The 16,050-nt window shown below is 44.8% G+C and overlaps 1 protein-coding gene and 1 long non-coding RNA gene across 3 annotated transcripts in view; one reads left to right on the top strand and one right to left on the bottom strand.

Moving 5' to 3' along the window:
- VSTM4 (V-set and transmembrane domain containing 4) overlaps window positions 1-16,050 on the top strand; it is a 51,210-nt gene that overhangs the window by 6,337 nt on the left and 28,823 nt on the right. The window contains exons 3-4 of the mRNA XM_038410431.2: window positions 8,541-8,609; window positions 11,476-11,583. Coding sequence (XP_038266359.1) covers window positions 8,541-8,609; window positions 11,476-11,583 — 177 coding nt within the window. The remainder of the gene's footprint in view (window positions 1-8,540; window positions 8,610-11,475; window positions 11,584-16,050) is intronic.
- On the bottom strand, window positions 432-15,844 carry LOC122461068. 2 transcript variants are annotated; one of them, XR_006282770.1, is made up of 3 exons: window positions 15,764-15,844; window positions 15,235-15,338; window positions 432-612 (listed from the first exon to the last, which is right to left on the bottom strand). It is a non-coding gene; the product is annotated as an uncharacterized LOC122461068 (long non-coding RNA). The 2 variants fall into 2 exon arrangements; XR_006282771.1 differs by lacking the exon at window positions 15,764-15,844 and adding an exon at window positions 15,609-15,720.

The raw sequence follows: 16,050 nt of genomic DNA, 5'->3' as shown, positions 1-16,050 counted from the left end.
GCAGGAAATTCACCGCCGTAGATTTCTAGATCATTACCATAGCTGTTCAGCCAAAATGATGGTAGTTAACAATACTTTGCACTCATTTAAGCATAGGTCTCAGAGAACTTGAAAAAAGGACTACACAATATTATCCCCATTTTAAACATGGGGAAACTGAGGCACAGAAAGAGTAAATGATTTTCTAAAGGTCATACGAGTCAGTGAAAAGAAAAGGAGTACTTGTGGCACCTTAGAGACTAACAAATTTATTTGAGCATAAGCTTTCGTGAGCTACAGCTCACTTCATCGGATGCATCCGATGAAGTGAGCTGTAGCTCACGAAAGCTTATGCTCAAATAAATTTGTTAGTCTCTAAGGTGCCACAAGTACTCCTTTTCTTTTTGCGAATACAGACTAACATGGCTGCTACTCTGAAACCTGTCACAATGAGTCAGTTGTCTGGTTTTAAAATAAACTGGCTTTCCTGTGTCCCAGTTCTCCATTCGCCTGTAGAAACCTCCAGAGAATAGATGTTCCTCATGAGATTGCTTTCATTTCTAGTCTCAGCTGGAAGTATCTCAGGAGCAGTCTCTCTAATGCAGTTTCTGGATGTTCAGCTCTAGTCTTGGCCTGAAAGTGGAAAAGCACTGATTGGAACGATCCAGAATTACATAGAAAGGTTGGGTTGAAGTCCAGTCTAAATATGACCTGAGATGGGCCTTCCAAATCCTGATCCCACACGTACAGCTGCCCCCCCCCCCTTAATAGTGGGCCATATCAAAACCTCTGATACAAACATACCCAGACTTTGAGAGAGGGTTGTGTTCTGGATCTGGATTTCATAGATTGGGCTCATGTCAGAAGGCAGCTATGCTGCTGGCTGGGAAAGACTCCTCTGCGTCTGATAGATGGTCTCTTCATAGATGTGGGTGTGTGGTAAAAGGAAGTGTTGACTAAGTTCATTGGGGCCTGATCCAAAGACTACTGAAGTCAGTGGGAATCAGGCCCTAAGTTACTGGAACTGAAGGGTGTGAATGCCTGCACGACCTACGGGGGAATCACCAACCCAGCACAGAAAAACCTGTTGGATGAAAACTCTGGGGTTCACCTCATGGAATTTCCTCCAGCCCTGTTGGCACTTGATTTGTTGGGTGGGTTTTTTTAAATTAAGAAGCAGCAGTAAATATTTAAGAAAACGTATTCCTAATTAACTAGTATGTGTTTCTGGGGTGGGGGGCATGAACCAGATTCTCCTCTTACTTATACTAGTTTTAGACTGATGGAGCTCCATTGACTTCAGCAGAGTTCCTCCTGATTTACAACTGCTGGGAGATCAGAATAAGGCCCAAAGGTCTCATTTTGTTAATATCTTGTGCTAGAGAAACCTAAACCATGTTTCCCATGGTGCTAGCTTCATAGTTCTAATTAAGCTTCCTATAGCATTTTTGTACTAACACACAGAGGGAGACAAACAGTGCAACAGACAATCTCTGTTGATAGCTCATAGACATCACAAGTTTTTGCTTTGCTATCTCACAGATAAAAGGCAGAATATGAAAAATATATGATCAGAAATAAATAGCAGCTGCATTTTGCCCACTAATGTTTAAACCTGCCTTGATTAAAATCAGAGGATTAAAGTAGTGTAACTAGCTGAAGTTATTAGTAGCTGTGGAAGCTCTTCCAAAGATCTAGAGTTGAAGTTCAGTTTGGCTCAGTACCAAATTGTATGAATGTGAATTTTTTCAAAAGTCATAATCTAAACCATCTGATCCTCTTGGGCCTGCAAAATTTGGCAACAGTTCTGCAAGATTTTGTATGCTTCCTGTATGCAGCCAGCCAGACATAATGTGAGAAGAGTGACCTGATCTGAAATCTCAGATCCAAGCAACCCTTGCTTATTTGGGGGAATGTACAGATCCAAATCTGGATCTGTTCTTTTCCTCTGGCCCCTAGCTAACTACCCCAGATCTTAATTCCCCCAGTTTTTGGAGCAGTTCAATGCTAGATTTGCATTTCCCTCTCAATGGTGTCCAAATATCTCTACTATTTTGGCATGTCTGCTTCAGGTCCTGGTCAAAATGTAAAAGGAAGCACAGAGAGTGCAAATAGGTAAGGTATCAGGGGGCTGGGAAGAGAAGGAAAGAGAGGATTCTCACACTTCCCCAGACCACAGAGAAAGCTTGTATTTAGAGTTTTGGCCAAGGGTGTTTGTCTTAGTTTATCCAAGTGGTGTGTGTGTCCTCAAAGCAGGGCTCCACACATTAGCATATCAACAGTGGAGTTCTGACCTTCCAACTGCAACCGGATTTCCTGTAGAACCTGACATGGGCCTGATCCAACACCCTGTGAAGTCCATGGACAGACTCCCACCAATGTCAATGAGCATTGGGTCGTGCCCACTGACCCTCGTATTAAAATAAAAAGCTCACAGTCAATGTGTGAGAAGCCAAAGGAGGGCAGCAAAGGTGTTAAATGGTGACTTGTGAAAAGAACTGAGTTTTCACAGCCAGGAAAACAGATTGTAATCCACTGTTTAGGCTGTGCTACACAGCCCCCTCCAGTGACTGGGGCAGAGGACAGAAGTCATACAACAGCTACTGACTGGAATCAGTCCTTTAGTTGAGTGATTGAGGATCTTGATTTTAGGGTCTGGAGTTCAAATCCCTGTGACAACCCCTAATGGTAGCCATTACAAAATGATTGGTAATCATGACCTTAAAAATCCACCTGTCCTGAAGGGGGAATTTTATTGGGAAACATGAAGTTCATGCACAATAAAAGGACACTCACCCGCTACAGAGCAAGTGGAATCTTAAGATTCAAAATCTGTAAGAGGAATTCAACATAAATCATGAGTCCGGACCCAGAAATCATGAGATTTAAAAACTATCACAATTTAAAAAAAAAAAATGCATTTTAGGTTCTTTATGTGCCTGCTGGTTTTTGAGTCACATTTTCCAGCTTTTCTCTGGAGGGCTAGAAATTCTCACAGCAAAAAAGAAAGCTGAGATTATCCTACAATCACAAGCCCCAAGGAGCTGGGGTTTTGGGGGAAAAAAACCACCAAATATTGCAATCAAAGTCATAAGATGTTCCAAACCTAATCCTGGGGCCGAGTCTCAAAAGTGACCCCCACTTTTTTTTGCACTGGGCTGAAGCAAATTGTTGGATCTGAGCATCTCTGGAACGTGGTGATCTACCAACTCGGGGTATTATTGTAGCTCTGACGACATCAGGTGACTGTGGCCAGTCAGTCTCTTTAATGACTCAACTGTGTGCAATGCAACTTGACTGCATGTCTCATAACCTTAGCCCTGCTGAGCTGTCACATGTCCAGCCCAGCACCAGTCAGGGTTCCTACTGAGGCTTTTGGCCAGTCACAGTGATGCCATGCCGACTCTCCTCCTCCTTTCCCACTGCTACTCCCAGCCCACATGAAAGAGCCAGCCACTGCTAAAAAGAAAGTGGGGAGGAGAGGTGGGCAGCTGCCTCAGCCTCCCAACATGGGCAACTAGGAAGCAGGCTGTGGGCAGTAGATGTGAAGAACTGGTGGCTCCAGGGCTGTGCTGGGCCATGGGCACTAGGGCTGTGTCTAGTCATTGAGGCTATAGGGATGTGTAAGCAGGGTGTATGGGGCACTGGAGCTGTGCAGGACATCAAGGCTTTGGGGAGGATTGAGGTGGGCTCCTGGGCTGTGCACATCTAGTAGGAATGCTGGGTGAATATGGGCACTAGCCCCGACTTCCCCTTGGCCCCTGGCATCAGCTGCCCCAACATCTCCTATCCCCAAGCACTGAAGTCCTCAAGGACAATGACTCCCAACCTCTTGTTTCCCTTGCTCCTTTCTGCATGAGGTCCCATTCCCCACTTCCTGCTGCTCCCCCTCAGATTCACACAGTTCCCACTGGCCCTTCCCATGCTACCCCCTCGACCCAGCCACCCTGCTCTACCAACTGCCCCAAAACCATCAGCTCTGGCTACCCTCATGCCCCATCCAACCCCATGCTTCCTCTAGCTCCCAGGCTCTGCTTCTTCCTCTGCAATCCAGCCACAACACGGTGTTACCCAGAGAGCTGCCCCAAAATCCCTGCTTGTTTCCTTCTTGACTTCTCATGCGCCAGCCCGAGGTTTCCAGCAGAGCCGGAGAATGTGTATATTAAAATAAACAGATTGCGGGGGCTTTGGCTACCGGCACTTGACAGTCCCTTTAATCAGTCAGAGTGGGCACAGGCTCAATGAGAGTTGCTGTCCATACGTGGGAAGGGGGAGAGCCGGGGCTCACTGCTGTTTAGGGATCTGGGAAAAGAAGGGGAGTGTTGGCAAAAGCCTTGCTCTGAATTCCCTGCCGGGAGGGGCGCATTGCCAAGCAACCAGCACTCAGCAGCAAGAGAAGACAGGATACTAGGCTAGATGGACTTTTGGTCTGACCCAGTATGGCCGTTCTTATGTTATATTCTTATGTTACTTTCTCATTAGACTTAGGCTGCTACATCACTTAGATGCATTTGAAAATTGTCCACCAAATCTCTCACTGCTACAAATTCACCTCTAGTCACACAAGAAATGTTTTCATGGTTTCTTCTTAAATTCAGTGGAAACATGATATTTTATTAAGCCCTCCCGCCCCCTCTGCAGGAAGCAAGCAAGGCTTAAGTTGGTGGAACTGAGTAGAGAAGTCAAAATGCCAAGGCTATGGACTGGGTGGGTTAGTGAGAAGCCTTGTGAGAGAGGAAAACTGAGGCAGAATGCTGCAAAGCCACCCCAGGCCATGGGATGTGTGTGTGTGTGCGTGCGCGCGCTGAGGTGGCAGCTACCCTGGCATAATGCTTTTGTAGGAACTGCAGGAGTGTCCCATTCGCCAGGATTGGCATGTCCCTGAAATATTTGGGAGAGTCCTAGCTGTTCAGGGGACTATGGAGTCAGCTGTGGAGCGAGGCTAAGCCCGCAGTGACTCCTTTAGCTATGAATGTGGCTAGAACAATTGTCACATTATTATAAACCGTCATGTTGAAAAGGCTCCTAACTTGGTCAAATCCAAGTCAGTTTTCTCAGGAACTCTTCAAAGCACGTCTCCTCTGGGAGGCTATTTTACCCCTGCCATTTTACTACGAGATCTGTTATTTTTTTTAAAAGAGATTTTTGTTACTGGAGATGCAAGGGGGAAATTAATTATGTTTTTCTCTTCTCCTTGTTGGCCTACAAACTTTTCCAGAATAGTTCACTTTGGGACAGAGATGAGGTTTGGAACAGTACAGCCCCTAAGACAGAACTTTTGGAGAGTTCTGACCAAAGCAAGGCATCAGAATGGAAACATTTATAGAATCATAGAATCATAGAATATCAGGGTTGGAAGGGACCCCAGAAGGTCATCTAGTCCAACCCCCTGCTCAAAGCAGGACCAAGTCCCAGTTAAATCATCCCAGCCAGGGCTTTGTCAAGCCTGACCTTAAAAACCTCTAAGGAAGGAGATTCTACCACCTCCCTAGGTAACGCATTCCAGTGTTTCACCACCCTCTTAGTGAAAAAGTTTTTCCTAATATCCAATCTAAACCTCCCCCATTGCAACTTGAGACCATTACTCCTCGTTCTGTCATCTGCTACCATTGAGAACAGTCTAGAGCCATCCTCTTTGAAACCCCCTTTCAGGTAGTTGAAAGCAGCTATCAAATCCCCCCTCATTCTTCTCTTCTGCAGACTAAACAATCCCAGCTCCCTCAGCCTCTCCTCATAAGTCATGTGCTCTAGACCCCTAATCATTTTCGTTGCCCTTCGTTGTACTCTTTCCAATTTATCCACATCCTTCCTGTAGTGTGGGGCCCAAAACTGGACACAGTACTCCAGATGAGGCCTCACCAGTGTCGAATAGAGGGGAACGATCACGTCCCTCGATCTGCTCGCTATGCCCCTACTTATACATCCCAAAATGCCATTGGCCTTCTTGGCAACAAGGGCACACTGCTGACTCATATCCAGCTTCTCGTCCACTGTCACCCCTAGGTCCTTTTCTGCAGAACTGCTGCCGAGCCATTCGGTCCCTAGTCTGTAGCGGTGCATTGGATTCTTCCATCCTAAGTGCAGGACCCTGCACTTATCCTTATTGAACCTCATTAGATTTCTTTTGGCCCAATCCTCCAATTTGTCTAGGTCCTTCTGTATCCTATCCCTCCCCTCCAGCGTATCTACCACTCCTCCCAGTTTAGTATCATCCGCAAATTTGCTGAGAGTGCAATCCACACCATCCTCCAGATCATTTATGAAGATATTGAACAAAACGGGCCCCAGGACCGACCCCTGGGGCACTCCACTTGACACCGGCTGCCAACTAGACATGGAGCCATTGATCACTACCCGTTGAGCCCGACAATCTAGCCAGCTTTCTACCCACCTTATAGTGCATTCATCCAGCCCATACTTCCTTAACTTGCTGACAAGAATGCTGTGGGAGACCGTGTCAAAAGCTTTGCTAAAGTCAAGAAACAATACATCCACTGCTTTCCCTTCATCCACAGAACAAGTAATCTCATCATAAAAGGCGATTAGATTAGTCAGGCATGACCTTCCCTTGGTGAATCCATGCTGACTGTTCCTGATCACTTTCCTCTCCTCTAAGTGCTTCAGGATTGATTCTTTGAGGACCTGCTCCATGATTTTTCCAGGGACTGAGGTGAGGCTGACTGGCCTGTAGTTCCCAGGATCCTCCTTCTTCCCTTTTTTAAAGATGGGCACTACATTAGCTTTTTTCCAGTCATCCGGGACTTCCCCCGTTCGCCACGAGTTTTCAAAGATAATGGCCAAGGGCTCTGCAATCACAGCCGCCAATTCCTTCAGCACTCTCGGATGCAATTCGTCCGGCCCCATGGACTTGTGCACGTCCAGCTTTTCTAAATAGTCCCTAACCACCTCTATCTCTACAGAGGGCTGGCCATCTCTTCCCCATTTTGTGTTGCCCAGCACAGCAGTCTGGGAGCTGACCTTGTTAGTGAAAACAGAAGCAAAAAAAGCATTGAGTACATTAGCTTTTTCCACATCCTCTGTCACTAGCTTGCCTCCCTCATTCAGTAAGGGGCCCACACTTTCCTTGGCTTTCTTCTTGTTGCCAACATACCTGAAGAAACCCTTCTTGTTACTCTTGACATCTCTTGCTAGCTGCAGCTCCAGGTGCGATTTGGCCCTCCTGATATCTTTCCTACATGCCCGAGCAGTATTTTTATACTCTTCCCTGGTCATATGTCCAACCTTCCACTTCTTGTAAGCTTCTTTTTTATGTTTAAGATCCGCTAGGATTTCACCATTAAGCCAAGCTGGTCGCCTGCCATATTTACTATTCTTTCGACTCATCGGGATGGTTTGTCCCTGTAACCTCAACAGGGATTCCTTGAAATACAGCCAGCTCTCCTGGACTCCCTTCCCTTTCATGTTAGTCCCCCAGGGGATCCTGGCCATCTGTTCCCTGAGGGAGTCAAAGTCTGCTTTCCTGAAGTCCAGGGTCCGTATATACAGCCTCTGCGACAGGATTTTCTGCCATACTCCGCCTACCCCACAGAGCTGTTGCACAACTTGATCAAGTCGTATTTGTCATGCACTCTGAGATCCATACTTGAAAGTCACCAGTCACTGTGCAATATGGTGACCAGATGTCCCGATTTTATAGGGATAGTACCAATATCTGGGGCTTTGTCTTATATAGGCACCTATTAACCCTCACCCTGATTTTTCACACTTGCTATCTGGTCACCCTACCGTGCAATTGCCTGGAAGGCCAGCATGACCTGATCCCCACAGAAAAAGGGGGATGAAGGAGGAAGAAAAAGGGAAGCAGAGAGAAGGTAGAAGTAGTTATAAGAGGGGCATATCAGTATTTAATTTATCATCATCTATAGTGAAATCTTTAGTCCTATTTCCCCATAAATTCTCTTATGTCTCAGGTAAGTCCTCACTTTGCTCAGCCTGTGCCCACACTCACAATTGCCTCTCCTGTCCATTTCTGGTGCTGCTTGCCCCTTGACTTTCCTCCAACATCTCAGTGTCTTCTTAGGTGTTACCTCTTCTCCTCCCCTCTGGAATGAGCTGGGTCTGGTTTATATAGTCCCCAGACCCCTCCCACTTGCAGCAGCCTTTAGAGGACTAGATAACTGGAGTCAACTGCTCAGATTTTTTTTCCCTTCCCCATGACAGTTCACTCTGCCACAGCACCAGATCAGTCAAACATATTGCTATCACGGATCAGTCTATTTATCTCCTGTCATAGTCCAAGGTGGAACAGAGCTGCAGGCTGCCAGCTCATTCTATTGCATCGTGTGTCTTCCTCGTGCAAGCCCAGGACTCAGTCTGGAGAGCTCCCTGCGATTTCTACAAGAGTGGCAGATATTTGGTGCCAAAAAGGATCAAGTCTTGCCAAAAGACATATTGCCATTTTATAATTCAGTTCTTTCATTATGAGAGATGAACATTCTGTTGGATAGTATGGGTGAAGTCCTGGTCCCATTGACTTCATTGGAGAGAGAATTTCACCCCACGTGCATCATCAGTATACTGTATTTATTTGTCCTTCACAGTGATTTCATCGAAAGCTTCAGAAGATCCCACTTTTGAGAAAAACCATGAGGCCTGGAAGTTTTTTGAAGGTAAAGATAACGTTAAATGTTTCACTTGTTTACATGCAGTTTCTCATTAAGATGCTGGGTGTAGTTCTATTGTGGTAGCAACCAAGAGCCCTGTGTGGGGTCAGAGCCCCATTGTGCTAAGTGCTGTACAAAGACTGGCTGCTCCCAGAGTGCTTACCATGAAATACTTAGATTTTCAGAAAGCCTTTGACAAGGTCCCTCACCAAAGGCTCTTAAGCAAAGTAAGCTGTCATGGCATAAGAGGGAAGGTCCTCATGGATTGGTAACTGGTTAAAAGATAGGAAACAAAAGGCAGGAATAAACGGTCAGTTTTCAGAATGAAGAGAAGTAAATAGTGGTGTCCCCCAGGGTCTATACTGGGCCGAGTCCTATTCAACATATTCATAAATGATCTGGATAAGGGGTAAACAGTGAGGTGGCAAAATTTTCAGAGGATACAAAACTACTCAAGATAGTTATGCCCCAGGCAGACTGAGAAGAGCTACAAAAAGGTCTCTCAAAATTGGGTGACTGGGCAACAAAATGGCAGATGAAATTCAATGGTGATAAATGCAAAGTAAACTAAACTAAATTAGCTGTTACCACTCAAGAAAGATCTTGGAGTCATTGTGGATAGTTCTCTGAAATCATCCACTCAACGTGCAGCAGCCATTAAAAAAGCAAACAGAATAATGGGAATCATTAAGAAAGGGATAGATAATCAGGCAGAAAATAGGATATTGCCTCTCTATAAATCCAGGGTATGCCCACATCTTGAATACTGCGTGCGGATGTAGTCATCCCATCTCAAAAAAGATATATTGTGATTGGAAAAGGTTCAGAAAAGGGCAAGAAAAATGATTAGGGGTATGGAACGGCTGCCATATGAGGAGAGATTAAAAAGACTGGGACTTTTCAGCTTGGAAAAGAGACAACTAAGGGGGAATATGATAGAGGTCTATAAAATCATGATTGATGTAAAGAAAGTAAATAAGAGTGTTATTTACCCCTTCTCAGAACACAAGAACTAGGGGTCACTAAATGAAATTAATAGGCAGCAGATTTAAAAACAAACAAAAGAAAGTATTTTTTCACACAACGCACAGTCAACCTGTGGAACTCCTTGCCAGAGGATGTTGTGAAGGCCAAGACTATAACAAAGGTCAAAAAAGAATGAGATAAGTTCATGGAGGCTAGGTCCATCCATGGCTATCAGCCAGCATAGGCAGGGATGGTGTCCCTAGCCTCTATTTGTCAGAGAGTGGAGATGGATGGCAGGAGAGAGATCACTTGATGATTATCTGTTCTGTTCATTCCCTCTGAAGCACCTGGCATTGGCCACAGTTGGAAGACAGGATACTAGGCTAGATGGACTTTTGGTCTGACCCAGTATGGCCGTTCTTATGTTATATTCTTATGTTACAGAGTGTGGGAAACCAGAGAGGGAAAGGTCTCCACTTCACCAAGTTCTCATACAACTGGGTTTTCTTTTTAAGACCATTAGGGAACTAATTTGTATCTGGCCTGTAGGCGAGACAGCCATGCAAACAGGACTCAATCCAGCCTGGTGCTGATCACCTCTTAAGACATACCAAGCTTCCTCATCTTCCAGTGACTTCAGTGGAGGCTGGCTGAGTGAGTTTAACACTTCCGGGACACGCAACAGTACTCTATAGTAACAACCCAAGCAAATGATGCCTGGTCTGTTGCATGACAACCTATCTCCCTAAGCAAAGATAACCTCTCTAGCCCTAAGCAAGCACCTGTTCAGTGCAGTCAGTTTGTTCAGGACCTGGCATGCCATTACACAGTTAGTTCTGCAAATGTGGGGGCACGTGAATCTCAACCCCTACATTTTTAGAAGTCTGGCCTGCAGCCTTCGTACATCACTTTGCCACAGTGTGAGTCTTTGGCACTTTACTCTCGCTCCAGAGGAACACGGATTGCAGCGAGACGCCCCATGTGGGGTTCTTGGACTGCACTTGTACCTGATAATACCACACATTTGGTGAGTTGATCTAACGACTGGTTATTTCTAGAGCCCATTATAAAGCAGATAATACCAAGTAGAATACTTAAGGCAGACTGGTGAGTAACCATGGTGTTACTGGGATCAATCAACCTTTTTCAATGCATGTCAGTCCAGATTAAGTGACAGGTGTTGCAAATGTTCACAGCTATTCTGAATGTGTCTGCCCAGTTGCTGCTATATTTGACAATGTACAAAGGTTCCACTTGGGAGCTTTTGTTACATTCTTTAAAACACAGTTTACAAAATATACAACTGTCCTGGGCAGAGGGAGTGTGGACTGGAGAGTAGAGCAGAGGGCGACCAGTCAGGATTCTGTTCCCACCTCTGCCACTTCCTACAAGTCACTTGAACACTCTGTCTCAATTTCCCCTCTGTAAAACAGGCCTACTTCACCAGGGCATTGAAGGCAATTAGTGTGTATAAAGTGTCCTTCAATGAAATGGGCTATGTACATTGTTATATGAAAGGCAGGAACAAGAAGAAGCATGAGGCCCTATTTTAGAAGGCAGGAGTTTTCAAGTGCTCCATGCTGGCCAAAATCTGTGATGGTCAAATTCTCACTGACTTCAATGGGAGCAGATTTAGGCCAACGGTGGGTACTTTTGAGACCCCCAGCCTAATTGTCTTGCTCAGTTTAAAGGTTGGGGATAAGATTGCAAGAGGCAGGTAGGTGCCTAAATCCTATAGACTTTCAATTTAGGTACCTATGTGACTTAGAAACTTCTGAAAATGTTACCCAATGCTATGAGGCAGGGCCTGTCTATTTGTGTCTTGCACAGAGGTGATCCTTTTTCCTGTGTTGAAATGTTAATCATATCAAGAGCCAGGCTGAGTAATTCTCTGCTTGCCTTTCAGACCTGTACGTATATGCAGTGTTTGTGTGCTCCATCGGCATCATCAGCGTCCTCCTTTTTACACTTGTCATTCTCTGCCAGTCGCTGCTGAACAAGAAAAGATCCAAAGGTGAGTGACAGACAAACATCAGCCCATTGGCAGGGGAGGATTGGATTGTAGAAGAGAACAAGAACATGAGAAGACAGCAGATGATGCAGAGAGAGGAGACAAAAAAAAAAAAAAATAAAAAAAACAAAAACACAAAGACAGCTTTCCTTGAAGTTACAAATACAGTCCTCCAGCTTCAAAAGTGGGGAAAAAAAATCCCATTTATTTTCTGCCAAAATTCTGAACAATTTGTATGGACATTTTTCAGGGAATAATTCTGATTAAAAAAATTATATATCAAAAAGAAAAGCCATTTTAATTGTGCTTGCCACTGAAATTTGCTTCACTTTGGTTTTCAGAACAAAATGAATCTTTTCATTTTTTCCATCAAACCCCCCCCCTGAATTTTGTTGAATCAGACTTCTTGCAAAATATTTAGACTTAAACTCCCCCCCCATACACACACACTCCATTTTAACTAAAAATGTGAACAGCGCTAGTTAACATCTAGGTTAAAAAAACCCTTTGTTTGAAGAGATGTGTGCAGAGGGTGTGTCACGGGGGAGGGGGAGGAAGAAACAGACTTGCCCTAAATCTGTAAATTATGTAGAGAGGGCTGTAGCGCCTGCTTGTCCAGAGAAAGCAGACCAGTCTCTCCCCTCAGGATCTAGCCCCAACACTCACTTGGTGGCACTGGGCAGCGGCTATCTCCCCTTTTGTTTTCCCAGTTATTACCTCAGTCTTCTACTCCATACTCTTAAAAATAGGAGACATCATCAATGTTAATACTACCGCCACCACCAATACTACTGATCACTCTGTCCTGAAGGCTGTTTAGTATCAGCAAGTGTGAGGAAGACGTGATCTTTCAACACATAAGCTAATACATTCGTAATTCATGTAAAACAAAAATTTATTCAAAATATTCTATACCGAAGTAGAATTGCGGCCTCTCATAGATCAGAGTGTGCTGAATCATAGAAATATAAAGGTGGAAAGGACTTCAAGCAGTCATTTAGCCTATTTCCTTGCAGCTATAATGCTACTTATTATATCTTCTAGGAGGGGGCTTTAAAATATTCACTAAACTTGCTATTAAGGAGTTCCTTCATCTGTTGCTATTGACTTTAACCTATGCTTGGATAAGGCCCACTGACTTCAGTCGGTGATCTGCACCTCTGAGGATTTGCAATATCAGATGACACATTTGGTCCATTGAGTTCTGTATCCTGCCCCTGGTACATGTGAATCTCTAATGCACGAGAAAGTGAACCCCAGCAATAATGCCCTTCTAAGCTGAATAAACTTTGAGTCTTTCCAGGAGCAATTGTATTAGCAGAGTCAAAATGTTCTGACTTTTGAAGGACTATATTTGTCAAAAATACAAGTAGTGATAGAAAAGAAACCTTGAAAAGTGCTGGCAATTTTTCATTGACTGGCTCTAGAACTGGTTGGGGTTTTCAATTTTTGGAAAAAAAAATTAAATCTCACTGAAATTTGAAAAAAAAAAAAAACCAAACAAACCAAAACCAGTTAATATTTTGTGAGAATTTGTTAATTTAACTTTTTTTTTTAAAAAATAAATCAGTTGTGCTTAGAAATAGGGCTGGGTAAATAATGGCTTTTTGGTTCATTGGCAGTTTGGAAAAAAAAAGTTGAAAAAAGGTTTGTTTTTGGTTCAACCCAAAACTTTTTTTTTTTTTTTTTTTTTAATTTCAGCAAATCAAAAAGTTGGAAAAAATGTGGAGCTAGGCTGAACAAAATGTTTATTTGCCAAATTTTTTTTGACCAGCTCTACTTAGAGGCATTGTTCTAAGCTGCGACTTTGTGGCTGTAAGTGTTATGTTCGTGTTTAAAGTGCAGCTGTTATTTGAAAAGTGAAATGACTGGGCATTTAGTGAGAAGCTTGAACCTGCCCAAAACCCTGGTAATGTTGAGATCTGGATCCAGACTCTGTTTTATACTTATTCTCTCTCAATGGGATCTATGTCAGATTTACTGTAAGTGAAAAGAGGAGTTTTCCAGCTGCCAGTCTTGCAAACTACCTGGAGATCTGAAAGCCCAGCTGTGAAATGCCTCTCACATCATCCCCATTAAGAGACAGAGAGGCCCTGAAATGGGAACTTAGCTAGTGATTTTCTCTGTGGTGCATTAGACAGAAGAGAATCCATCTTGTTATCTTGTGCTGGCTCTTGAGGACTAATATTTTGTGTCAATAAGGAAGGCCCTCATGACTCAAAGATACACATAGAACAGACATGTTGGGAAAAAGAAGAATAATTTATACAGGTAATCTTGTCTGACCATAAGCACATTTCAAGCCGGGGCTGCCTTTTACAGGTGGAGCACCTAACCAAGTTGCTTTGCTTCTGATTGATAGTTTCACAGAGTTTGAGGCCTGAATGGACCATGAGATCAATTAGTTGGACCCCTCTATACCACAGGCCATTTCATTTCACTCAGTTACTCCTGTGCTGAGCCCAAAGATCCTACTCTGACTAAAGCATTTCAGTCCTCAGAAGACTACACTGTGTGCCAGAGGCAGAGAACAGGAGAGAGACCGAGGTGCCACCAGTATCCAAATCGATCTGATTTCATAGGAATAGCAACCAAAAGAAACACACAGTACTTTTCCTACCACTTCAGAGTGTAGAAGAATCTCAGTGCCAAGACAGCAACAAAACACTATCTTAAATGTTTTGTACAATGAGTCACATGGATAAGACACACTGATTTATTCTGGCTGATCTTCAAGAGACATCTGGCCAGATTTTGCTCCCAATTCTGTTTCTTGACACTGGTGTAACCGAATGAGCAGCCTCGAGAAAAGCCCTCTCTTGAGCTAGTGCTAATGTCAGATGGGTCCTGGGGTGTGTGTGTGTGTGTGTGTGTGTGTGTGTGTGTGTGTGTGTGTGTGTGTGTGTGTGTGTGTGTGTAAGCTAAGTCTTTCCTAGGATGCCCTAGAATTAAATGAATGGTAGGCTGAATTCAACTTTTATTTAAATCTTGACTATCATCCAGCAAGAAGTGCCAACATTATGATTCTGTATTGGATGGGTGAACCTTACCTGGGAGAGGCTCTCAGTATGCTACATTTTGATAACTGGCAATACTGTTAGGGCAAGTGTCTGCTCAGACCAGCGCCCTATGAACATGCATTCTCCTGAGTCCACATTGAGGAGTCACTTTTGGCTTTGTCTCTTACCCTGGGCAGCACACAGCAGTGCTAGCCCTAGAGCAGAGCCGGAACCAGCCTGCCTCTGAGAATCACAGCTTGGTCCCATGCTCGGTGGGGGAATCTCGTCTGCACCACCACTATGCCCAGCCCAGCTTAATCCCCCTGGTGTGCTGGCTCAGCTGAGGTGTGGAGTGGGGCAGAACCCAGCCACTCCCTGCTGACCTTCACAGGAGCTGGAGTAGCAATGCCATGGAAGCTCCTTTCCCTATTCACGGTGTGACACACATAGCAAGCACAGGGGAGTGAGGGGCTCCTTACATCCCCTGCATAGGCATGTACCATGAGTCACATTCTGGCTCCTTCCCATTGAATCTCAAATCTGCCTTTTCTCATTCAACAGCTTCCCTCTCCCTTTGAAATTCACATGCAGAACAGACACCAAGAGCCAACTTTAATTGGCTTCCCCAGCTCCCCCAGTAATATGATCTGCTTACCTTCTCTGGGTCCTTGTGCTCCACACCTCAGCTTCCCCTTCTGGGACAGGGTTCTTCATGATGGGCCCTTCCAGCCAAATCATGCAGCCCAGCTCATCTTCCAGCTTGGAACAAACAGAAAGGCCAACAAAACAGTCATGCAGCAATATCACGCTGTGTCTTCAGCCAGGATTCAGGCTCAGTAATCCTGCCACCCCACATCTCAGGATTGTCACACCTCCTTCCTCTGGGACCTTGTAGGGGGTCCCAGGCTCTCGTAGGGGGTCCCAGGCCCTCCCTTCCTCTACTGTGGGTCCCAGTCCAGGGACCCAACTGCAACAAAGAAGATCCAAGTGCTCTGGCTCCTTGCTTCACTTCCCTGGACTACTACCTACCTTGGCCTGTCTCATAGCTTTTCCTGTAACCCTTTCCTGGACAGTCAGTCTGTCTCCTAAACCCACTATGGGTGGTCCAGCCCATGCCAGATTCTTTGTCTTTTTCCCAGCCCCTTAGCTGATTCACCCACTAGCTTCCTGCAGGCCTTTTATACCTAACTTTGGAGAGCCTTTCCTTGCTCCTGTCGTCACTCAGGCATCTGTTGAACTCATGCTTCTTCTTACAAGAGCCTCACATCCAGGCTACCATGTCATGATCACCTGACCCAACCCAAGTCCATTACCTGGCAGGTGGATAAATAGCCACAGGTGAGGCTGACCCCAACTCCCTTAAAGGTCCAGTCCACCTTGTGACAATGAGCAACTCGTATAATGATGTACAGCAGGTGAAACAGTAGATGTCTGTGGTGTCAGTGTGAAAAACCTGACCAAAGTTGTGGTT

This window comes from Dermochelys coriacea, chromosome 7, assembly GCF_009764565.3.
Source record: "Dermochelys coriacea isolate rDerCor1 chromosome 7, rDerCor1.pri.v4, whole genome shotgun sequence".
Lineage (NCBI taxonomy): Eukaryota > Metazoa > Chordata > Testudines > Dermochelyidae > Dermochelys > Dermochelys coriacea.
Note: the sequence above shows the minus strand (reverse complement) of the source record. Positions and strands in the feature narration are given on the sequence as shown.